This window comes from Danio rerio, chromosome 1, assembly GCF_049306965.1.
Source record: "Danio rerio strain Tuebingen ecotype United States chromosome 1, GRCz12tu, whole genome shotgun sequence".
NCBI lineage: Eukaryota > Metazoa > Chordata > Actinopteri > Cypriniformes > Danionidae > Danio > Danio rerio.
Window position 1 is genome coordinate 11,732,898 of NC_133176.1, and position 26,970 is coordinate 11,759,867.

The 26,970-nt window shown below is 35.1% G+C and overlaps 2 protein-coding genes across 6 annotated transcripts in view; one reads left to right on the forward strand and one right to left on the reverse strand.

The window, feature by feature from the left end:
• Window positions 1-1,444: 1,444 nt before the first annotated feature.
• On the reverse strand, window positions 1,445-25,164 carry LOC557811 (FERM domain-containing protein 7). 3 transcript variants are annotated; one of them, XM_068217950.2, is made up of 12 exons: window positions 24,916-25,164; window positions 16,173-16,277; window positions 15,153-15,195; window positions 13,822-13,900; window positions 13,630-13,727; window positions 13,420-13,534; window positions 12,012-12,159; window positions 10,484-10,579; window positions 9,938-10,101; window positions 4,984-5,052; window positions 4,518-4,593; window positions 1,445-4,440 (listed from the first exon to the last, which is right to left on the reverse strand). In XM_068217950.2, the coding sequence occupies exons 1-12, from the start codon at window positions 25,063-25,065 to the stop codon at window positions 3,388-3,390; spliced, it is 2,196 nt and encodes a 731-aa protein (XP_068074051.1). In that variant the 5' UTR covers window positions 25,066-25,164; the 3' UTR covers window positions 1,445-3,387. The 3 variants fall into 3 exon arrangements, with proteins under 3 accessions (XP_068074051.1, XP_073805460.1, XP_003197670.1); XM_073949359.1 differs by having other exon boundaries at window positions 24,813-24,936; XM_003197622.7 differs by lacking the exon at window positions 24,916-25,164 and adding an exon at window positions 20,326-20,653.
• dachb (dachshund b) overlaps window positions 19,151-26,970 on the forward strand; it is a 103,954-nt gene continuing 96,134 nt past the window's right edge. The window contains exons 1-3 of one of the 3 annotated variants that reach the window (XM_073952698.1): window positions 19,151-19,190; window positions 19,323-19,471; window positions 24,942-25,121. The gene's annotated coding sequence lies outside the window, so the exon portion shown is untranslated. Of the gene's footprint in view, window positions 19,191-19,322; window positions 19,472-24,566; window positions 24,764-24,941; window positions 25,122-26,970 lie in introns of those variants that run through there. The other 2 variants (XM_073952648.1, XM_073952737.1) reach the window with 2 other exon arrangements.

Sequence of the window (26,970 nt, forward strand, 5' to 3'; positions counted from 1 at the left end):
TATATAGATATATATATACATACACACACACATATATATATATATATATATATATATATATATATATATATATATATATACATACACACATATATAAATATATATATATATATATACACACACACACACACACACACACACACACACACACACTTTATGAAACCCAAGTTACAATGGGTTTACTCACTTTTTTAAAAGCTAAAGTAAACTTGTTGCTTTTAAGGCGATTGGGTTTACTTAGTAAATGCTTTTTACAGTGTTTGATGGATGTAAATTTAAACCAATTGCTTAGGCAGGCACCAAATTATGTTTGCTTACTAAAAAAAAGTTAAAATATCCAACCAAATGTGATATTACCAACATTCTAGAGATTTCTAAAAATACTTTTGTTGATGTTGTTTTTTGTTTTGTTTTGTTTTTTAAATCAGACATTATATGGTTATATAGAGTGACTGAAGCATTATATTAGTACTGACAGTCAGTTTTACTATTTAAAAAAAAAAATAGTACTTGACACAATCTGCACAAAGTTTTAGATGTTATAGTGAATGTAAATATTCATAAAAGAGAATCGCTGTGAGTAATTTATCTGTGCTTTTAGGGAGAAAAATGTGCAAAAATTGGACCTTTAGAGGTCACTAGCAATGCTTTCAACAATATTAACCTGTAAAAGGTACATACTGCTGTACCCCTAGGTAGTATTTTTGCACATTTTATCCTGAGAGAAGTCAGGTCTATATGTATTGGCTGACCAATGGCTCATTTGTCATTTGGGAAATGAACTCTGCACTGAACTATTCATGAAGAACACAGATATATTAATATAGATAAATATATATAAACTAATACAGTTCCTATTCTGTAATAAGAAATATAGGAGTGACCAGTATGTTTTTATTTCTGCTTGATTTGTTTACATTGGTTGTGCAGTTTTACTGTGCATTTAATTTTTGTTAAAGATGCTATATATACATTGTTGCACTACATTTTAGCGATACCGCTAACAGATCCTACAATTGTCATAGATGGTTTTGTTGTTGATCAGTTTTGTAAGTTTGTTTGTGACTAAAATGTTTTAATCTCTTCAGTATTTGTGGGTTTTTGGCTGTGCAATTATGACAACACAAAATGTAATGTAATCATTTTGGGAAGACTTGTGGTTTTAAGCTATGCTCAAAATGTTGAAATTAAATGTTCAAAATGTTAAAATAATTAGACAAACACTGACTAAATTACTTTATAACCTGCAGTTTTTATAAGATTGTCTTCTCTTTGATTAAAAAAAAAGATAATTTCCTTTAAGGTTAAGGTGGAATTGGTTATATGATGGTTGACGCAATGTTCTATTAACAATTTAAAAAAATGGTATGGACTTTTAGTTTCTTTTTACAGGACAACGATTAGAGAAGTTTTATAAAAAAAATATTTACCAGAGATGTGAATATACATCTGTTGCCATTAGTACACACACTTTAATCAAACCCAAATGACTGATTATCATAACAGGCATAGACGCAAGGTAAGGTTAAATATGCAAACATTTAACTTAACCTTGAAGTGCTACATGACCTTGCAATAAATTACACAATTCATTCATATATCAAATTTCACATCCTTTAAAAAATATTTAAAATATTACTACAGTAACAAATACCAATGAAATAATGACTGAAATTTTCCCATCACACAATCTTCAGAATCACTCCGCTAACAGAGCCATTTTATGGGTTAGGTGATTAAGGATGCCTTTACTTTCACTAAAAATGAAGATTTACTCTGAATCATCACATAATGACTATTTGTTTAGTATATGAAATGATGACTAATTGATGGTGTAGTTTACCCCAGAATAACACTTTAGTCATTATCTACACACCCTCATTTTATTTCAAAGGCAATGACACAGTCCCAAAACATATCCACTAGGTCACTCGCCATCATGTCTGATTCATACGTTTGACTCAGATCTTTTCAATCAGTTAAAAGTTCACAAAACCTTATTATTCATGAGCTTGACTGATCTAGTTCTTGAATTCATCATGTTTTTGTGTGGCACAGAAGAATTCAAGTCAAACGTGGTTGGAACAACATGAGGGTGAGTAAATAATAACAGTTTAGGGATTAAGTATCCCTTTACATCGATTCAAAGCAGCTAACAACAAAATATAACATGATCAGAAGTTCGCTGAAATGTTATTTACAGTAATATTACTCATCACTGATTAGTTTTGTGCCCCCTTTGTTTCTCAGAATTGTACAAAGTCTGCAACTGAGGTACCCTTTCAAAGGCACTATGATGAATAATCAATGTAAGAGATGTTCAATCCTGTTCCTGCCGGAAGATAAGCCATTGACCTGTCTTTAATGATTCTGAAGTTTTAGATTTGTACTTTATCGTACTTATTTGGGTGCTAGAAAAAAGCTGATAGAAGGTAAGCCCTCTAGAGCGCAGGTGTCAAAGCCAAGTCTTGCACAGTTTAGTTTCAACTCTGCTTCAACACACTTATGTGTAGGTTTTAAACAAGCCTGAAGGACTCAATTAGTTTGATCAGGTGTGTTTAATTAGGGTTGGAACTAAACTGTGCAGAGCTCCGGCCCTCCAGGAACTGGCTGTGTTCCAGAGGGTTTTGGTACCCCTGACTTAAGACCTTGGTTGGGTGCTAATATGTACCTTTACATATTAGGGGCAGCTGTTGCCTGATTGTTAGACTTGTAATTCAAAGGTTGCAGGTTTGAGTCCTGGAACCAGAGGGATTGTAAGTGTATGAATGAAAAACCATCACTCTGTTCTACCTTCAATACAATGGGTCCTTTAAGCAAGGCACCAAACCCCCAACAAATCCCCAGGCACCACAGAAAACAAAAGGGTTCAATTCAGAGCACACATCCTGAGTATTGGTCATCATACTTGACCACATCTCAAGACTTTCTTTTCAAGGCAACTCCTGAAGGGCCAATGTCCTGTAGAGTTCAGCCAAAAAATAAAACCCATGTCTTTGGTTTGTTAAGGTAATTCAGGAAAAACAAAGGCTTGTGTGTAAACTAAACAACAGTGGTCCTCCAGGGCAGGAATTGCCTACACTTGTGCAAACTCTACAGGGAATTGTATCAAACCTGATTTTGAATGTCGGTGACATGAGGGTCATGGCAACCCATATTAGAAAATTGGACAATAAGGGGTTACATTTACCTTTGAGTTACAAGTCTGACTCGTTAGCCATTAGGATACAACAACCCCTTTGACTGACTAACCACTGCTCCAGGAATGTCTATTCACTTATATGAGTATGGGCTACCTTTGGGAAGGGTGCTGCCTCAGAGACAGATTTCATACAGTTTCTCCTGAGAGCGCAAGATCTGGCCAGAGGTTCAAACTTTTCTTCATGGTTATAACTTCATCACCTTAACAGTGGTAAGAGCTGTGCTTTCCTGATCATTTAGGCAGTCCTCTTCCTCATCCTCTCCATCCTCTTCATCAAGTTGGAGGCTTCCAGAAGAGATGCGCATGCGTGCCAATGGTCCAGAACGTACCACTTTTCCCAGTGTGGGAAAATAGGGGTAGAAGGTGTCTGAATCTGAATCACTGTAACTACTTGTGCCAAGTACACATAAAGAGGTGGGTCTTTCTGGGAGAGGGATGGGACTTAGAGGAAGGTAAGTGGGCCTGGCAGGAACCTGATGTCGAGAAAGGTGTGGATAGTATCCCAATGGGCGATACTCGGATGCATAGGCAGCAGCGTTTGAGGCAAGAGTGGGTCGTTGAAATTGGAAGTCTGGTTGGCTTGAGGTTCGACGGGGTAAGCCAGTCTGGAAGGTGGAGTCATCACTATAATGACCTGCTTCCACTCTGCTCAAGTCCAGTTTCCTATTCAACCCAGCCCTCAGCCCTAGTCCTCCTCTTGGGTGTAATCTCGATTCACCTAATCCCAGGCCAACCGGACGAAGCCTTTCCTGCTGCTTCTGAAGTTGTGGTGACAAGCAAGAGGTCAGCCTAGATGAGTGAGAAATTTGTCTTGGCAAGTATTGCAGAGGCACATGGTTCTGATGGGTTTGAGGAAGGCGGTCTAGGGATGAGGACGTGTGGTCTTGCAGTAAGTATGGGTGAGTGGCGAGTGGGAAAGTGGGCAAAACTGGATGAAACTGGAGGTGGGGTGCGTTAGGATAGAGGAGCACAAGATGCTGGGCACTTGGAGACAATCTCCTCTTTGCCTTCTGTCTCTGGGGTCCTCTACTCCGATGTTCAGCCCCTGACGTAGACAGGGAACAAAGCTTGGGAGAGGCAGAGTTGCTTGAGAAGGCAGGATTTCTTGACAAGGGCCTGGATGTTTCCAGCTCATTAGTGAACATGACTTCCATTGCAGATAGGCTGCGCTTTGTTACGCCTGTCTGATCGCTGTGTTGCCGAGTAACAGTTGGGTTTGGAGGTAGATGCTCGTATAGCTAAGCGAGAAAGAAATTAATGTGAGATACAGGATCCAAAAACATATTTAAATTGTCAGTAATTTACCATACAGTACCTGCTTAGAGACATCAGTCAGAATGTCTGGAGAAGATCTGCACTGCCTAGTGTCATGTTCCGACTTGCAGTAACTTCTAAAAATAAGTGCAAAACAGATACTACTTTTTAATCATTGTAACCTAAAAGTAAAAATTATAAAATAATCTGTTAAATCAAAACAACTTTAAACCATTTGTGTGCTGACTTTTCTACATGATGTGTGCTTATAGTCTTGCGGACTTAAAATGGTTATGATTTATTTGTCCATGACACTCTAGAATATCTCAGTTGATCTTTCAGGTTTCATAAGTGTGCATATGAGTGTCTTTCTTTTGAGTGGATCAACAAACAGTATGTTGACTCAATCCAATGGTTTTTAGGACTACTTGCTTGTAGACTCCAACAGAGGACAGCCAAAGTGTTTGGGGAAAAACATAATATGTTAGAATTATATTTAAGACACATCATCTAGAGTAATATCTTACCTTTCAAAAGGCAAATGTTTCTTGTCTCCAGAGCCAACACACTCGAGAAGTTGCTTCTGTGTCCTGCCACTGCAATCCCACAATCATAGAGATATAAAGATGATTTACAAGACAATTGTTTCTCATAAATAGGTTTTGCTTTATTTGCAGAGGGTTGTATAACTAGTGAGCAATTTTGATATTATATAAACTTTCAGTACTGTTTATTAATGCTTAATATTAAAAACATTTGTGCTGATTTAATATTATATATACTGCATACTAAAATTATTCATAGCGCTTCACATTTTCCACATTTTTTTATGTTACAGCCTTATTCCGAAATGGATTAAATTCATTGACTTCCTCACAATTCAACACACAATACCCCATAATGACAATGCGAAAAAAATAGTTTTTTTAAATTGTTTTATTAAAAATAAAAAACCTTAAAATCACATACTTCAGCATTCACACCCTTCGCTCAATACTTTGTAGATGCACCTTTGGCAGCAATTACAGCCTCAAGTCTTTTTGAATATGATGCCACTAAGCTTGGCACACCTATCTTTGGGAATTTTTGCCCATTCCTCTATGCAGTACCTCTCAAGCTTTATCAGGTTGGATGGGAAGCAACAGTGTACATCCATTTTTAGATCTCTCCAGAGATGTTCAATAGGAATTAGGTCTGGGTTCTGGCTAGACCACTCAATAAAGTTGTTGTGAAGCCACTCCATTTATGTTTTGGCGGTGTGCTTTGGGTCATTGTCCTGCTGAAAGATGAACTGTCGCCCTAGTGTGAGGTCAAGAGCACTCTGATGCAGGTTTTCATTCAGGATGTCTCTGTACATTGCTGCATTCATCTTTCCCTCAATCCTAACTAATCTTTCAATTCCTTCTGCTGAAAAATATCCGCCACAGCATGATGTTGCCATGATTGCTGCACAGATGGATGTCCTTCTGCTCAGACACCTCCCCCCTGACTGAGGCCCTTCTCACCCAATCACTCAGTTTAGATGGCCGGCCAGCTCTAGGAAGAGTTCTGGTGGTTCCAAACATCCTCCACTTTTGAATGATGGAGGCCTCTGTGCTCTTTGGAACTTTCAGAGCAGCAGAAATCTTTCTGTAGCCTTCCCCATCCTTGAGCCTACAGGTCTACAGACAATTCCTTTGTCTTCATGCTTGGTTTGTGCTTTGACATGCACTGTCAACCCTGGGACCTTATGTAGACAGGTGTATGCCATTTCAAACCATGTCCAATCAACTGGATTTACCACAGGTGAGCTCCAACTTAGCTGCTGAAACATCCTAAGAATGATCAGTGGAAACAGAATGTAGCTGAGCTCAATTTAGAGCTTCACTGTCAATGATACTGATGTACATGTGATTTTTCAGCTTTTTATTTTGAATAAATTTGCAACAGTTTCAAAAAATCTTTTTCCACATCGTCAATATGGAGTATTGGGTGTAGAATTTTGAGACCATAAATAAATTTAATCCATTTTAGAATAAGGCTGTAACAAAAATATGTGGAAAAGGTGAAGCGCTATGAATACTTTTCGAATGCACTGTATGTAACTATATGGTCTACTTTTAATAGTGGGTTGTATAACTAGTGAGCAAATTTGATTAATTTATAAACTTAATATTGTTTTATAATAAGAGGAAAAATATTATTTAATTAAAACATAATTTGTTTTTAATAATGTGGTTTGTAAACATATATCTGTTATTCTTGATCAATTTACTTTTTTTTAATTAAACAACATCAAATCATTGGAAGGATACTACTGCTAAACATTTGACAGTTAAAACTTTGACAGTTACTTATTTTCTGCACTAGTAAATCAGCATATGACTAAATCATTTTCAGCATATTTTCAGTTTGTTTCAATTCTAGAAATGCACAATGCATCATATCCTGAACAGATGCATGATTGTCAATACATCAATCAAACCTACTCAGTATGCTGACAGCTCTGACATGAATTTTCCACACATCATTTCATTGTACTGCTGAACGTGGGTAGCATATCATAGAGCCGAGTTAAACCCTTCAAAATGACACTAACTTCTCCATCTTGTCAATGCATAACTATAGTATCTTATCATGTCACCACATTACTGCACATTTACATCAGCTAAACTTTTCTCAATATTGTTATATCACCAGATACGCCCACTTTTACTTTCTACTGTCACTCATATTGTCAGTCATCTTCAATAAAATCGCTATCAGGGTGAAAGCACTTTCAGGAACTGTCTCTCTGTTCAGCTAAGAAGATTAGAATGGCTCTATTTATTATCTCCATTATAGACTCCCGACCAAATTTTACTTTGGTTTTACTAAAAGATGTCAAAACTAATTGTTTCTTCAATGCAACGCAACATAGACACAAACAATTCGGTATTGGTTCAGTAATAATAATAATGGTTATTATGTACTGATGTCACTTATCACATATGGTTTTTATGACGGTAGCTTGTATGGTGAGGGAGGAGACCGCAAGTAATTAAAACGCTCCTACTACTTAAAAAGCAGATAACTGTGCACAATTCACTGCTTGTGAGTTTGCTGGACAGTCTTTCACTGACAGGGAAGAACATCAGAACTTAGCTAGAAAAAAAATGAAATAACACGAGCGTCTGCAGAGCAAGTTTTCTCCACCTCTTCGCCGTCTATAATAGATCAGCTGATCAACATCAGTGTTCGTGTCACTGTTCGCTAAACTGCAAACAGCATTAAAGCCAATTGCAGCCTTTTCTGTTGAGCATGTGATCAATCATGAACTCGATCAACAACACTCAAAAAGCAAGCGGGATAATATTTACATTTGTTTCTTTTCTATAAATGCTCAAGTTGTTCTGTGCATTTACTTAATTTTAAATGAAACATTAAAAAAGAGTGTTTTCTTTGAAAAATTATAGGCCCAGTACTTATATCGGACTGCTTGTATTAAAGGACAAAATTGTATTACAAATAATATGTAAATATAAATATTCTTATAAATTACACATTTTAATAAAAGAATTATTGTGTTGCTAAGTAAAATATCAAATTGTTTATGTAAAGCATCTTCACCGTGATGCACTGAGAAATCAAATTGAACTGAATCGATGGCATGATAATCGTAACTGAACCAAACCGAACCACGAGACCAGTGTATGTTTACACCTCTAGTCCTACTATATGAAAACTGTAAGAAAATATAACATGTAACCATGTAACACCATGTTTTCAATATAATACAATAATATTATAATATTAAGTACTATTCACAATTCTGCCCCTTAGCCCTTACCCCTCGTTTAGTGCTTTATTGTGAAGGGGTAGGCATGTCCTAATTCTCTTTAGCTTGAAGGTGTAGGATTAAGGGGAAGGGCCAGATAGCCCTTGAAACTAAGATTTTTACAGGCCCACAGAAACCAAGGGCTGTGAAAATGTGGTGTTGCTGTTATAGAATACGCCAGCTACTGTACAACGCCAACATGGCTGCACACATGAGTTAGGAGATGCGCAAATTCATATTTTTTTGGCATTATTAAGAATTTTTACAACAAACAAGCACGTTTTAATACATTGATTACAGCGTTCATGTTTTACGATCATGCTTACAATCACCCCACTAAATTTCACTATCTATAATCCATAATAATAACTCCTGTAGTTGTCCCACAACATACTTTCACATCTGACACTCGATGACACTCGAATACCCTGTCAGAAAAGTCTAGTGGCTGGAAATGACCTTTTTACAGGGTCTGGTATAACGTTGATGTTGTTTTCGTTAACATAGACGAATATGGCCACGGTGTAAATACACAGTACAGTTATGAGCTGTTTGATATTGATTGATATTTCCACATTATATCATTATGATAACATGGTGTTGTGGCTTTCAGTGATTTCCTGAAAATAAATGGCAAAAAAATAACGCAACTGGAGTAAAAACAGTCGCCACCGCCAATCTCATATGAAGTGCGAGCTCACGATGACATGATGACATGTGCAGGTGTTATAGTGCTGTCCCATTTCCTTAGGGGTAAATTTGAAGCCCTTCCCCTTCACACTCAGATAAACCCATTCAATAGAATTGGGATTGTGCCTAATACTACAGTAATGCAATAACATCTTCAAAAACAAAACAAAGAAAAAAACAACAGCAGAAGTTAAATTCAACAACACAAACTAATTAAATATCTTATTTGGAAGAGAATATTAACCAAATGTTTCAATGGGTTTACATGTTTACAACTAGTTTACTCCGTTAAATCCAACATAATGCAACTATGCTTAGTTTTGTCGTTACTAAGGTTTGACTTCACATGCCGTAGTAAAAACATGGGTTATATTGTAGTTACTATGGGTTAACTTCAAATGCCATAGTAAAACCATGGTTCATTGTAGTTACTATGATTTAATTTCAAACGCCGTGGTAAAACCATGGTTCATATTGTAGTTACTATGGTTTACTTCACATGCCGTAGTAAAACCATGGTTCATATTGTAGTTACTATGGTTTACTTCACATGCCGTAGTAAAACCATGATTCATACTGAAGTTACTATGGTTTAACTTTAAATGCTGTAGTAAAGCCATGGTTCATATTGTAGTTACTATGGTTTAACTTCAAATGCTGTAGTAAAACCATGTTTCATATTGTAGTTACTATGGTTTACTTCAAATGCCGTAGTAAAACCATGGTTCATATTGTAGTTACTATGGTTTTACTTCACATGCTGCAGTAAAACCATGGTTCATATTGTAGCTACTATGGTTTTACTTCACATGCACGTAAATTATAGCTCATTTCGTTTACATTTTTAACTACAGTTACTGCAATATTACTATTGTTCATTTGCATAAGTGCTCTCTCTCTCAGAGGGTTAAGGAAGGTTATTAGGCAGGATCAATGGACTACTGAGATTATTAGACAACTATTGCTCCAGACTGCATTTCACAAATCTGAACTACCTGTATCTGAAACTGGATCCTTTGCTGGACAGAATTGATTTCTGATGTGACTTTGGTTCCTCTGTAAGTCTGAAGAAGGCATGATACTCCACACACATCTTCCAGAAGGCCTTACACACGTCTCTGCTGGCCATGGAAAACTCCACCGTGTCTCTCCTCGAAGGCTAATATAGTTAGAGTGAATGACAGATTAGGATACTTTTAAATATTCCATGCTAACTGTGAAAAAGCTGTTGATTTGTAAAAACATTGGCCCCAATTAAGAGAATGAATATAAGTTGTGCATCTGCCTAGCTTTTTCTCAGTGTTTTTCTTTCTTTGCACTTCTATTGCATTGAGTTGCTGATGATAAATTGCTTGTGCTGTTCCTCATTTGTAAGTCTGCCAGTTTTGGATAAAAGCGTCTGCTAAATGGCTACAAGTAAATCTAAAAGTCAGCACAAGTGTTGCAGATATAATATATGAAGGAAATGTTATTTTGAGTGTTGCAGACAAACTATTGTATTTTTCCTAGCAGTTTCCAGTATATGATCATTTGTGTCTCACCCCAGTCTCAGTGTGGAGTTTGATCAGGAAATGTTTCCTCTTGAAACTCAGCTTGCGGATCTTGGCCCAGCTGAAGGTATTGATCTTTGTGTTTCCCTGAAAAGATGGTAAATAATTAAACATGCAAAAAAAAAGTTTTTATTTGTTTGCTGCATTTAAGGTTGATTTGTTTTAGAGTGTTAGTGCATCCAAAAGTGTAAATAACTATTAGTTACTCACCCTGAGACAATTTACAGCGACAGTCTTGAGGTTCAAAGTCCAGAAAACAAACCAAAAACATTGTCAAAACATCCCTTGTGATTTCAGTCGTTTAACTATAAACATATAAAGTTTCAAGAACACTTTTGTGTCCAATTTATACAGTTTTTAGTGCACAGAAGAGTTCTTGGAGCTTCGTTTAAATAGTTTAACAGTTGAAGTCACATGTAATGTTTTGACCAACCACTTTAAATGTTATCACTCACTGGAATGGACATTATCAGTGGTTATCAGCTGATACATATGGGCCAGTAGGGGCCTTCTGCACCTACCAGTAGGATCAGAAGGCTGTTTTCATCTATACATACAGTTAATCAGCTAAGCTAACGCCCTATTCACACAGGGCTTCAGCGTCAATGCTTGACTGAAGGCCTGTCTGAAGTTGGGGCTGAAGTGATCGTCATAGAAGCGTCAGTCAATGAAATTCAGTCAGCAATAGGCCACTGTCTAGCTGATGTATTTGCATACAGCGATCTGATTGGCTGACGCTTCGCCGACGGATCCACAATGCAGTTCGGCAACGCCTGACGTCACCCATTCAAAGTGAATGGGAAGCGTTGACGCTGACGCCCGGTGTGAATGGGGCATAATAGAGAAGACTCTAATAGAAAAGATCCAGATTTGTTTATTTTTTACATTACTGTGATGGTCAGGTTTAGGGTTGGGGTAGGGGTAGACGTAAATAAAATACAATTAATGGGAAATTTAATTAATTATATAAATGATTATCATGGATAATCAGCTATACAAATGGAGAAGACTCCAGATCCAGATCTGTTTGTACAATACTGTGAAGGTTTGGTTTAGGGTTGGGGTAGACTGTAATAAAATACAAGTAATGGGAAATTTTATGAATAATATAAATAATTTTCGTTAATTTCCGGTTTCAGCCGTATGTGATCTATAGCTGATTGACCATGTGGATGGATGATAACAGCCTTCCGAATCTACTAGTAGGCGCAGAAGGCCCCTACTGGCCAATATCTATCAGCTAATAATCAACACCCATTCAATCGAGTAATAACATTCGAAACAGCTGGTTTTGACAGTGTTTTTGGTTCCTTTTCTGGACTTGGTCTCTGTACTGTATATGGAGGGTAAGAGAGCTCTCAGATTTCATCTAAAATATCTTAATTTATTTTCTGAAGATGAACTAAGATCTCAGGGATTGATATGACACCAGGGCGAGTAATTAACAATAGAATTTTCATTTTTGTGTGAACTAACCTTTCAAATTAAAAGTGCCCGTTAAATTATTTTTGCACAATACCTGAAAAACAAGCACTCCCATATGGGTCACAGCGAGGTTGATTCTCATGCCTTCTCCATCATGGGCAGGATGAGGGCGAATCCCGTACATGTCCATTTTCCGGGCAACTTCCAGCAAATGCACATCTGATTCGCCAGGAGTGTGTCCTCTGACCCCAAAAAGAAATTATGCAAATGATAATAGCAAAATTTAAGATGCTGAAGCATTCGCATAGGTTTTGATTTTATGTCTAATCCTGGATCCCATTTTAAAATGACCCCTTTTGTAAAGAAAAAGGACATCTCTTTGAAAAACAAGCAGAAAGTAAGTATATGGCATAATGGCAAGTCAATGACCACTGGCTCCTAAAGAAGGAGTAAATAAATAAATAGGCAGAATAACATTAACAGCAACACCTTCTTTAATGTTCTACCAGAGAAAAAAGTTTCCTAAAATCTGGGAAGTCCTGTGTCTGTGTAATTTTATATCAAAACCTTTAATAGAAGTTAACAATATTGCAGATTAAGTATAACATCAGCTAAAATCTTAATGAAACATTAAATTAAATTGATCTGTTAAACATAATTTGGAAAATATACACTTGAAGTCAAAATTATCATGTGAACTTTTTTCTTTTTTAAATATTTCCCAAATGATGTTTAACAGAGCAAGGACATTTTTACAGTATTTCCTATAATGTTTCTTTTCATCTGGAGAAAGTCTTATTTGTTTTATTTTGGCTAGAATAAAAGCAGTTTTTAATCCTCTTAATCTTTAAAAAAATAAACAGAAATTGAAAATATACAGGAGGGCTCAATTCTTGTATTAAAAATAAAAATATTTTAAAATTTAAAAAGTGAAAAATGAAGCTAAAAAATCTAATTTGAAAGGCTTTAATCAATTAAACCACTTTAAATAAGACTTTCTAAAACTTTTTGTTCTCAGTTCTATGTCTTACTGAATCTTTGTCCAACAAGCAACAAGTGATCCTGGTTCCACACTAAAAGTAGCAAACCAGGTACTTCTGGGATGCGTATTGCAACATTTCTATTCATACATAGAATGGATAGTGTTAGAACTGGAACACAACATAAGGGAAGTGAAAATATATTTTAAAAGTTTTAAGTGCCACATCTTTGCATTACTGAGGTGAGGGCAATGGTAAAACATGCAGGTTTGCATGTTTATACATACAAAGTACAATAATATAATAGGAAAATATCAGTTTGCAACATCAAGCAGCAGAACGAGCTGTTTTTAACGTCTAAAAATAAATGCAAGAGAATACTACTAGAAGTCTTGAGCCAAAAAGATTCAAATGGCTGCGCCCGTTCGTACGTGAAGAATATGGTCAATAGGAGGATGATGAATGTCATAATGGTGGTAATATAATTCCAGGATGCTTAAAATTTTAATAGCTATCTGTTACCTGTTTTTTTTGTGAAAACGAATAATTTTGTGGTCCAAGTACTCCTGGTTTGGTACGTATTGTTTATTTTCAAGATGATGAGCATCCAGCTCATCGTCATAATCCCCAATTTCTGCTACAATGTGGGATAGAGAGAGAAAACTGTGAAAGTATTTGATAATTACAGCCAAAATTGCATGGCATGTAAATGTAAATTAGGAGAGAAACTACCTTGCAGTATATGAGAGACCAGCAGGGCGGCGCTGTTATCATTACAGGTGAGGCTGCCATTTGACAGATCCTGTTTGATCTGAAGGGCAAACAGATACCTGTATAAAAGAGGCAGCAGTCAGCCTAACGTATATCACCTATCAGCATCTATTTATTAGTCTGTGTATCAGATAACTTTATGCATGTGTTTACCTGGTCAACCCTTTCTGCAGTTGTCCTGGGTCTGGAGGGAAAAACTTCACTATAAAATGGAAAGCCACATCACTGGTGTCTGTGGGAAGCACACAATATTATTTGACTCAGTTGTGCGTTATCCTATCTATTATATACACTAACCGGCCACTTTATTAGGTAAACCTTACAACAGTAGTACCATTTTGGACCCTCTTTTGCCTTAAGAACTGCCTTGATCATTTGTGGCATAGATTAAACAAGATACTGGAAATATTTCTCAGAGATTTGGTGACCCTGTGTGAATTGTAGCATCAGTTTTCTGTTCTTAGCTGACAGGAGTGGCACCCGGTGAATCTTCTGCTGCTGTAGCCTATCTGCCTCAAGGTTCGACGTGTTGTGCATCTTCTGCATACCTCGGTGGTTAAACGAGTGGTTATTTGACATGCTGTTGCCTTTCTTTCAGCTGGAAGCAGTCTGGCCATTCTCCTCTGACCTCAGTCATCAAGAAGGCATTTGCGCCCACAGAACTGCCGCTCACTGGATATTTGCTTTTTCTGACCATTCTCTGTAAACCCTAGAGATGGTTGTGCGTGAAAATCTCAGTAGATCAGAAGTTTCTGAAATACTCAGACCAGCTCGTCTGGCACCAACAACCATTCCACGTTCAAAGTGACTTAAATCACCTTTCTTCTCCATTCTGATGCTCGGTTTGAACTGCAGCAGATCATCTTGACCATGTCTACATGCCTAAATGCATTGAGTTGCTGCCATTTGATTGGCTGATTAGAAATTTGTGTGAACGAACAGTTGGACCTAATAAAGTGGCCGGTGAGTGTATTTACTAAAGGCAAAGGATCAAGTGAATGGTCATAGTGTTTTAAGGTGGTAAAAAAAATGTAGTAAACAGTAAATAATAGTTACTGTTAAGTTCACAGACCCGAATAAGAATATGTGAACTCAATAGTAAGCAAATAGTTGAGGGAATAGTGGGTTAAAATGTGCCAGGAGTTAAACACTCAAGATAAACTATTTTTATGTATTTTTAAAAATAAAGTTTATTTGCAGAAAATGCTGCTGACATGCAAAAGTGTGTGTCAGCAGCATTTTTAGTATAATGAGTGTTTTGTCAATGTGTTTTGGAGGAAATTTGGATTACTAAATAATTTAAGACGTTTTGGTCTTTTTAAGAAGACCTATTTTTCAGTAGCGGATATCCTAAAATATTCTATTAAATGCATTACTTTGATCTTTGGATACTTTTTCTTTGCCAACAGTAAATGTTTACCAGATCTGCCACATTGTTCCTGTTCCCCATTACTGTAAATGAGCTTAATAAGCATAAAACTCACTTTTGATTTGCTTAGCCACTGGTTTAAGGAGTTCAAGCCAGACCTGTAGAAGAAACAACAAGACTGGATTTCACTCTCTGTGGGTCAAGCAAGCTATCCATTTTGCAAAAGAGACAAAAAATAATTTATAGACCCCTTTCACATTTTCGGATTTCTCAGCAGTGAAAGTCGTCACAGTTGGGTAAGCTTAGAGCGCAGTGAATGGGAGAGTACAACAAATATTTTTTTTTAGAATCCCATTTGCTCAAATATTAAAAGAAAAACTGCACGTTGGTGTTACCAAGACTATATGAAATGAAAAGATTTTTTTTGTCCATTTGATATATATATTGCACAGTCCTACTTCTGAATATCTTGTTTTGTGTTCAACAGAAGAAAGAAATTTATAAAAGCTTACAACCACTTGAGTGTGAGTACATTTTTTTTACGCAATCTGTTTAAATTTCTTTAAAAGGGATCTATTATGGAAAAATCCTATTTTTAAGGGGTTTAAACAGTTGAGTGGCAACAGTATAACCAACTTATGGTAAAAATGGATACAATAAATTTTTATAATCACACTTGATAAAAGTGTCTAGAGAAACACTTTGATTGACGTTCTTCTTTTGTACATGTCATCCAAAGGGGGGAAGCTCCACCCATAAGTGATGATTTCATTAGAATAGGAAATCAGTCTTGTATTTGAATCTGCCACTATGCTGACACATTTGCATTTGTAGCTCCGCCCTCTTTTAAAAAGAACACAATCTCACTTTAATTTAAAGCGACAGTCACCAAAACCACACAATTAGCATCAAAGCCTTAAAGGGACAGTTTTAACGAGTTATAAACATTGTTTGTGGGTTATTATGAGCTGAAACTTTATTCTAGGGACATCAGAGACTTATTTTACATCTTGTAAAAAGTGGCATAATAGGTCCCCTTTAAGGTGAATATTTTATAACACAATGTTTATTTTTGTAGATGAAAACTATTGTCAATTTCTCTTGACATCATTGATAATCAAAGGTCTTGACTCACAAAGCTGCCATTATGGTGTCGAAACTCCAGGCCAAAGTACTCCTTCTCCAGCAGCTTCAGATGACCACACACTTTATTGAAGAAATCAGAACCCATAATCTTTCTCTGTGGGAAGACCGAGATAAAAAAGAAAACAGCAGAAACGCTTTATACATCCTGCATGACATTTTGAAATTGATTCTTTTCTCAGTGCTGCATACATCACTGTTACTTTTGAATGATGTGACTGCAGTGTCAGTGTGAAATTACTCCTCGGTTTGCTTCTTTCTTCCATCTGCATTACTCCATTCGAGTGATAATGAGATGGTGATGTGAGTCGTGCAGAATGTAACTCCTAGAGCAACTTTCTCTGGTAATTGAATCTGCAGCAACGGAACTGCTCAAAGAGAATTATGGGAAAGTCAGATGCTCAATGAGTCAGACTGAAAATACAGGGTTGCTGTCTAATGAGTGTGTTTACGGGCACATATGTGTGTGAGGACGTGTCCCTGGAGCCTGTATTTACTGTGACAGCGGGGCACAGAACCTCCACATTAGCCTGTCAAAGACGAGAAACGAGAGAAGATGATAGAGGGATAAAGTCTGGAGCAAGCGTGAGATAGAGAGGTCGAAACACAGACCAGAGTACAAAAATAAAGATAGATCTGTGAATTTCACGGCAGGGTGAATTTATGTCAGAATGTACACACTTCAAGAATACTTGTGAAGACATAATAGATGCTTTCTTGCGCTGTTTACAGAGTACAACTGGACATTTTAACAGTGAATTATTACTGAACATTTACTACATTACAACTGTGTTTAGGGAATAAGTTCTACATCAAATAGCTACATTTCAGATTTTCTATAAATAAAATAGAACATATATGACAACTATATCAATGTTCGAAAGTTGTTACAGTGATACTATTGAGCAGCAGACTAGCAGTGTAATTTATTGTAATTTTTGCATTGTTATTAATTTTAGTACCCAAGGATATTTTATTTGTATTATTTATTTTTAGTTAGGAATGGCATACTAAATCTCACCACTATAAAAATGTATTTTATGACTCCATGTTTTGTGTTCAATAGGAAAAAAATTTAAAATAGCTTATAACCACTTGAGTGTGAGTAAATAGTGAGTAACTTTTCATTTTTGTGTGAACAATACTTTTTAAGGGGACCTATTATGCAAAAATCATATTTTTAAGAGGTTTAAACTGTTTTGATACCACTTGATACCATTGTGTAGAAGTGTTATTTTAGAATTATTTATATTTAAAAGAAGGATACAAAAAAAAAACTTTTCAGTTGTCATTTTTGGTATATTACTATACGTGTTTTTTTTATTTGTACTTTATGTAATTTTTTTGCAATGTTAGTGCTTAAAATTATGTTATTCCTCTAGCTGCTGCGGTAGGTTTTTTTTATTGTAATATATTTTCATTTGAATATACTCAATTAACAAAATGGACTTAAATTAGCTTTTTTGTTAGCAATGGCATACTAAATCTCACAGAAATACTGCTGTAGTTATAGTATTAGTAAAATAAAAATCTTTTTAAATGTATGAAATACATTATACAGTATAAATGTAAATGCATATATATATATATATATATATATATATATATATATATATATATATATATATATATATATATATATATATATTTGGGGCGTCATGGTGGCGCAGTGGGTAGCACGATCACCTCAAAGCAAGAAGATCCCTGGTTAAAGCCTCGGTTGGGTCAGTTGGCATTTCTGTGTGGAGTTTGCATGTTCTCCCTGTATTTGTGTTGGTTTCCTCTGGGTGCTCTGGTTTCCCCCACAAGTCAAAAGACATGTGCTATAGGTGAATTGGGTAAGCTAAATTGTAAATTGTCCGTAGTGTATGTGTGTGAATGAATATGTTTGGATGTTTCCTCGTAATGGGTAGCAGCTGGAAGGACACCCACTGCGTAAAATATATACTAAGTTAGCGGTTTATTCCACTGTGGCGACCCCAGATTAATAAAGGGACTAAGCAGAAAAGAAAATGAATATATATATATATATATATATATATATATATATATATATATATATATATATATATATATATATATATATATATATATATATATATGAAAATATATATATAAGTCAGAATTATTAGCCCCCTTTTGATTTTTTTTCTCTTTCAAATATTTCCCAAATGATTTTTAACAGAGCAAGGAAATTTTCACAGTATGTCTGATAATATTTTTTTCTTCTGAAGAAAGTCTTTTTGTTTTTATTTCGGCTAGAATAAAAGCAGTTTTTAATTTTTTAAAACCCATTCTTGGGACAAAATTATTAGCCCTTTAAGCTAATTTTTTTTTCGATAATCTTCAAAACAAACCATCGTTAAACAATAACTTGCCTAATTACCCTAACCTGCCTAGTTCACCATATATATATATATATATATATATATATATATATATATATATATATATATATATATATATATATATATATATATATAATTTAGTTTTAGCAATTTTGTGGAGTTTTGCCATATTCATTCAGTTAATGTTTATTGTACATAAAACAGCATAATTGTTTAGTTTTATGGATTTTTTTTATCATTTTAATCATTTGATCATTTAATCATTATCATTTATCATTATAATAACCCTACTAAAGCATCTGATTGATGCTTTGGGTGGTTGCAAGGTAGTTTTTTGGGGTCACAAAATGTAAATGTGTTCAATTGTACTTCATTTTTAAGTCTGATTACTTAGCAAACCATTAGCAAAGCTCTCCACAATACTACACAAACATTCACGTCAACATTTAATACCCTATTTATGCACAGGAACTTGCCAACTCTAACAAGCAGTATTAAAAACTATAATAGCAAGCATAAATAGCAACAACAGTTCATCATTCTACAACCTGACATCTTTCTTTCCAATATCTTGTATTCTTCCTACCTCTTTACTAATTGCCTGTTTTACCCGAGGTTGTAGGGGAAAGCTGGAATGAGGCCAGGACCATCTTCTGTTCAGTGTAAGCTACGGAATTTACCCCATTCAGACACACACATGCCTCACAGGCACACATTCACTCTCTGTCTTTTTTTTTTTGTTTATCTCCCCACCCCCTTGACTTTACATCTCACCTGCTTTTTCTGACTGGCAGGACAAGATTGTGCTGCGTAAAAGCAGTGAAAACCCCCAGGCACATCGACACACATACACACAGCACATCCCTCAAGAAGAAGCAGCAGCACGCGGATAATGGGACATGAAATGATGCTCCTTTACAAGCAAAACACAGCTGGACTAAAAGTTAGAGAACCCCTCGCACACACACGCACGCACAAACAGAGAAAGAGGGGCACAAGGATATACTAACATATAATATAGGCTATTTATTCCATTACAAAGTAAACCAAATAAATAAATAAATAAATAAAGAAGGAATAAAGAAACTGACACTTATTTCTTTCATATAAACATGAAAAAAACATTGCAAAGCATAATTATAGGGTATAGAGCGGGCCTGTCACGTTTTCTTTCTATTTTTTTTTACTTCATGTTTCACAGGGTAGAGTTATTTTTATATCTGCTTTTGGAAAGCCACATAGCTTGAAGTTACAGCTACAAAAATTAGCTTGCTTAAAATTCCCCTCCAAATATTAGGTTAATAATTTAACAACACAAGCTGCTTTTATAACAATTAATTCCTCAACTGAGGGCCATGTTTTAACACTACAAATATACAAACTTAACATTTTTAATATCAATTTATCAAGTGGACAAAGTAACGTAATGTAACGTAAATGTATCAAACCTTTTCCTGGACACCAAGTAGGCAAATACGTATGTGACAACTTAAGTAAACAAACACAACTGCACAAAATACCTTAATTATAGTTAACATCTACATGTTTACACTACCCATATAGCAAAAAAAAAAAAAAAAAAAAAAAAAAACACTGTGAAGACAATTACAGTTATTGTTACAATTACAATCACAAATATTACTAAAATAATTCCAAGTTGAGACGCTTTGAGTTCCAGCTAAACCACTGCCATGAAAACAAGCATTCGCAGCACTGTCGTCACTCTGTCATCGCCTGTGACAACTTGCCCTGCTCTTTATATAGCCAACAGTATGTATTTTAAACCTTATTTCTCACCTCCACCTCGAAAACTCTCTCGCTGTCGTCTAAGAAGATGACGCGTAATCGCAGTTTCTCATTCTTGTTCTTCCGCGCAGCTGCCCTATTGACAGGTGTCTTCAGCAGCTCGAACTTGTCCCCCATTTTCTGCGTTTAGAGTTTCAGCTGCACACTTTTCATTTGTGTAAAGAATAGCAGGTCCATTTGGGTGTCATTATTCTCCGTTTGTTGCTGTATGAGGGAGTTGCGCGCGCGCGTTCTCGTGACGAGTGTTCACGCTCTGTTCTTAAACTGAGCAGCATCAGCAGCGCTACTGTACTGTATCTGATCACAGAGCATCTGCAATGCCTGTTACGTACATTACCGCTGTTTTTTAGTGTTGTAGACAAAATTACCGGCTGTTAAAATATAGTTTTTGTCACTTTATTAATTGCTTTAAATTTGAATATGCAGTATGAATATGCATACTATCTGGTGTGGTTTGAAACTAGATAGATAGATAGATGGATAGATAGATAGATAGATAGATAGATAGATAGATAGATAGATAGATAGATAGATAGATAGATAGATAGATAGATAGATAGATAGATAGATAGATATATAGATAGATAGATAGATAGATAGATAGATAGATAGATAGATAGATAGATAGATAGATAGATAGATAGATAGATAGGCAGGCAGGCAGGCAGGCAGGCAGGCAGGCAGGCAGGCAGACAGACAGACAGACAGACAGACAGACAGACAGACAGACAGACAGACAGACAGACAGACAGACAGACAGACAGACAGACAGATAGATAGATAGATAGATAGATAGATAGATAAATGCTAGTATGTACAATATGCTATGAATACATATATCAATGTCCTTGTAAACATTCTTTAATACTCACGATTAAATGAGCCCACTTTTCAGTTTATAAAACTTTATAAATATGACTATATTTGAGTAGGCATACAACAGTAGTTATAGGTTACTTTAGTTAGTTGTTTAAAACTAAGGTTAGTAGGTTAAAGTACATTGGTAGGTTAAAGTACATTGAAATGTATTTTAAAATAAAATACCAAATTCCTCAATTTTAAGTGAATTTTAAATTTTATGCAGCCAAAACAAGTATCAAAATAAAATACTGTATTTTGAAATTCAAAAAAATACTTTCACAAAAGAGCATGGAATTTATTCACAAACCTTCTATTAACAGGCCTATTGGATCAATTCCTTCACCATTTAACCTAGTTAGTGTAGTCAACAATGACTGATAACAACAGCCTGTCTCTGAGAAAGTTTAAGTCAGCTTTTCTGCACCTCATTCACCTCCACTGTACATAAGGAGGTATTCATAAAATTTGTACTTTTTTTTCCTCTTTGATTTATGCATAGATTTGTACAAAACTAATAAAGAAATTCTGTGTCAAAGATTATCTCTTTAATCACTGTAAAAACCATTTGATGCAGATAAGAAGTTGGAATATTTCTCTTGATTGTGAAAAGTGCCACCATCTCATAAAGGTCTTACAGTATGTTTAAAATTTTTTGCAATTGAAATCTTCAGTACTCGATGTAAAATCATAATTTCTAAAACTACTTTAATCTCCAGTTTTAGTAATTTCCATAAATCATGTGTTTTATTTATTTATTTATTGCAACTGTACTCTTTAATACACAAAATGAAGCGTCTCAAAAACAAAAATTAGCCATCTGTTTTTGCTGCCATACCTGAGTTGGAGTTTTTGACCAGTCTGTAGATATTATTAAATAAGGGGTATTAATAAATATTTTTGCCTCATACTGATTAACGAAAGTTTGTTATGAACTATAAAGCTCCTGCAAATCAGATATTGGCATTTGAAATAGCCAATGAAGTTTTGAAGGTATTCCCCCTATAGGACTTAAGTTGTTTGTCTTATTTTCCCCTCTTATTTGGACTTGCTCCCGAATCTACCCCTGCTATTTGTCTGTTACTTTCCCTATATGTGACACATAATTTTCATCCACACTATAAGCATTGATCAACTTTTTTAGTATTAATCAATTTTCTGTTCTGATCAAGCCTTGGCAAATAACTGAGAAAGCACCAATCAAAGGCCTCATTCTTATGATGTAATCTCTCATTTATGATGTAGACTTCTTACAAAGTATTTTACAGTATTTTAAAAATATAAAAATACACTAAAGTATTTTGATACAAGATATTAAACAATTTTAATCAACTCTATCATATGCAAATTATAAAATACTATTTTGTATTTAAAATACAGATTTGAAGTATATGTATAAATACTGTCCATCCCTGACTACAGGTATATCTATACTGCACCTAAGCGAACTTATTTACATACTTATAGCTTACTAGTTTAATATTTGTAGGGCACTTCTCGAAAGTACACTTTGAAGTAATCTACTGTATGCTCACAGCAAACTAGTTTTGTAGTTTTATACTGGATAAATAGGCACTTGTAATTTTTTACTTAAGTAAATTTAACAATTTGTTTGCACTTTACTATTTAACTATTGAGTTTACTGTTAAATATTATATGTATTTAATTCTCTACACTCTCAGAAATCAAGGCATGAGAGCTGTCACTGGGGTTGTACCTTTTCAAAACGTACATATTTGTACTTAAATGGATCATATTGGTAACTCAAAGGTATATTCTAGAGATACACTTTTGTACTTTTTAGGTATTAATAAGTACCCTTGAGGTATTAATAAGGACTTGTTAGTTACAAATGTGTATCTTTTGAAAAGATACCACCCCAGTGACAGTTATTGTGCCTTTATTTCTGAGTGTGATATGCATTTTAATTTTGAAACAGTTTTCTAAAATGTAGTTTGAGAAAAAAAATGTTAGGCTACATAATCAAGTATTTAAACAACAAGCCAAAATACTGTAGCTTATACTTGACCTATGTCTTGATCACCATGAAATTTACTCAAGCATATCAAGTATATATTATCCCATTTAGGCCCACCGGCAACTATAGTTGGCAAAGTTCATTGTTGAAAATTTCCTTTTATAGGTAATTTTATGCATGTTATTTATGTTTAATTTCACAATGACATGCAAGCAAACAACCAAATAAAATATTTCAAGGTTGGAAAAAAAAAAAGGTATTGATATACTTCCTGTCATGTGAGGCTTTCAGCTTCCTACCCTTGATTCCAGGATGCAAAATGGAGGCAAACCCTCCCAAATAAAGGCAATTTTTATGTTACTATTTTTTTTTCTTCACAAATATATATCAACATAATAATTAAGGTCTCTAGGCTCATCCAAACAAAACAAATCTTAAAAGAGATCTGTGGTTTGTATACTTTGTCAAAAGATCAAGTGGCAATTATAGTTGCCGGTGGGCAAATACAAATATATAAGTAAATAATGGCGAATTAAGGAATAATGTGTGAATACGTGTATAAATCAAAGTTATTGGCTTGCTAATGATTTTTACTTTCATAATACCCAATCTAAATACAACTTAAGCTCTTAACTGATATCTTTACTTTAAAATAGATTTTTTTATACACAAATTAATGCACAGCAAAATTGTCAGAGTAAAATTATCCTTTTCCACTTGGAAATAACACTTTTTTCATAGATTTTTTTGACAAACAGTGGTCTGATGGGAAAACTAGTGTGCATTTCATTTTTCATACCTTTCATATTTTTCATACCTTTTTATACCATATTTCATACCAAATTATACGATAGATCATTTTTGGGAGGGTTCATATCAAATAGTTTTCTAATTTTAAACATGAATTGATCGGTTGAAAGCATTTTTTGTTAGAATGCTAGAATGCTCCACCTATTCAAATTTTACACTGAACGGTTCTTACAGCATATTTGCCCATTGACAACCATAGTTGCCGCATATTGAAATACAAATATCAAAAACCTGGAAAAAATAATGCAAAACAAATTCATATAGAACACTTTTAACAAGGCTACATGCGTTAAACCATTAAAAGAAATCTGGGCACAAGTGGATTAAAAGTCATGTAGGCTGCATAATTTATAAACATTTATTAAGAAGTTCAAATTTAGACAAAGCAGCACAATAAAACAAACCTCTTGTATTTAAAAAAAAAAAACATGTAGGGCTTGTGCCTCATAAGACACTTTTATCAATCAATCAATCAATCAATCAATCAATCAATCAATCAATCAATCAATCAATCAATCAATCAATCAATCAATCAATCAATCAATCAATCACGAGGAATATTTTTTGTAAAAATATAACAACTAGCAGTGCATGATTAATTCTGTAATATTAGAAGCATTAAAAATACAGGAAAATAATTTCTGTTTCTGACACGTTACCAAACAATCGAGACTAGACGCATAATGGAAGAACATGGGCTGTCGAACAAAACTGTAACTGCGACTCCTCATAGCAACCATACGAGGGCGACCTCTGCTAATGTATTCATGAGCATAGCCACAGGTAAAGCAAACAGCCTTCTGTAAATGAACAGTTTCATGTCTATAAATACCTTTTACAACTGCGCGTGGACAGTGGAAAACAGATTAAACTAATTAAAAGACGTCAACCACACAAAATAGGACAGGCAGCTGATCCGTTTGTTTCGTCCTCACCTTTTGTGCGGTGTGTTCCTCGGCAGGTGAATGTAATCTGTTGTTTTGATACGGCGGAGCGGAACCTGTAAGAGGAGCTGAAGCTGAGCTCTGCCGACCAGCTGCTGCTGTTCCATCACAAATCATCACCATCATCATCATCATCATCATCGGCCTGTTTGATTTTCCGAGCACCTGCCAGTCTGTGTGTTTCCACCGGCGGAGAGGTAAATCTGTCGACCACCTTAACCTGAAAACTATACTACATCTGGAGAAATGCTAATGTTCTGGTTTTACACATATTACTCTCTCTCTCTCTCTCTCTCTCTCTCTCTCTCTCTCTCTCTCTCTCTCTCTCTCTCTCTCTCACACACACACACACACACACACACACACACACACACACAAAGTAATAAAGCTTAATTAATAATATAAACCTAAAACAAAACAAAAAAATAATAAAACAATAAAGCTTATTTTTGAAAGTGGGATTGTTTATATAGCCTAAAGAGGTAGACCACAGTCATTGTACAACTTTACAATTGACTAAAAAGTGCCTATTGAATCCCATAAACTAGGGCTGTACTATACTGGAAAAGCTGACATTGCGATATTTTATTGTTATGTGATACATATTGTGATATTGTAAATAATTCTACTAGATGAAATGAATAGCTGTATTTGGAAAGAATTTACATAGTTGATTATGATGATTTTGTAGAGTGTTGCATTAAATATAAAAGACCAACCAAAAATATTGATAAAAATAGTATAGTAATAAAAAACAACAGATTTAGGTAAACAAATTGAGTAAAAAAATGTAAAATAACTGTAGTTTTTATTGTGTGTATATATACTTAAATGCATTATATTTACTTGTGTGTGAATGCTTTAAATGCTTACACAATCACACAGCTTAAAAACACTAACACAATCAACTGTGGCTCCTAGTCTGTTATAATCTTAATTTGACATTGCAGATCCTGTAATGTGACTATTGCAGATGCGCACACTGCAATATCGATGCTGAAACAATATATTGTGCAGCCTTTCACAAGCCCACACTTTTACAGTATAACAGCTAAATTAGTACATTTAGTGTACATATACTTCTACTTAAAGACAACAACAATATACTTTTTGACAAGATACAGTACCACCAGTAGCTGCTATCATACATTAATTAATGCAAGTTGTCACAAAAAAAGCAAGAATTGTCTAAAAGCCTTTATTTGTATTCAGTATTTTACTTTATTTCTTTATACAATTATATTGATTAAATATCTGACCAAGTTTAAGGGTCAAAGACAAAGGGTTGCACTGTGATCCTGAAATATCACTCATCTTTATACACTGCCTGATAAAAATCTTGTTGTCGATCCCAGTTGTAAACAACAAATAATAACTTGACATTTTCTATGAATCATCTGTTGAACCACATCATAATCATCACAAATATTGCAGGAGACCTATTGAAACTCACATGGACCCAAGATTCTTATAGAAATCAGTCAAGTTTGGTGAAGGAAAAACCATGGTTTGGGGTTTCATTCAGTATGTGGGCGTGCAAGAGATCTGCAGAGTGGATGGCAACATCAACAGCCTGAGGTATCAAGATATTTGTGCTGCCCATTACATCACAAACTATAGTATAGGGCAAATTCTTCAGCAGGATAGCGCTTCTCCTCATACTTCAGCCTCCACATTAAATTTCCTGAAAGCAAAGAAGGTCAAGGTGCTCCAGGATTGGGCAGCCCAGTCACTAGGCATGAACATTATTGATCATGTTGGGGTAGGATGAAGGAGGAGGCATTGAAGATGAATCCATAGAATCTTGGTGAACTCTTGGAGTCCTGCAAGAACGGTTTCTTTGCCATTCTTTATTAATATTATTTGAGTCATTGCAGAGATGTATGGATGCAGTCCTCCAAGCTCATGGGAGTCATACACAATATTAATTCTTGTTCCTGTTATGTATTTGTGTTTTTTGTGCTCTGTTTTCTCTGTGTTTTTTCCCTCTCTCTCTCTCTCTCTCTCTCTCTCTCTCTCTCGCTCTGTTCTCCCGTATCTGCTCTC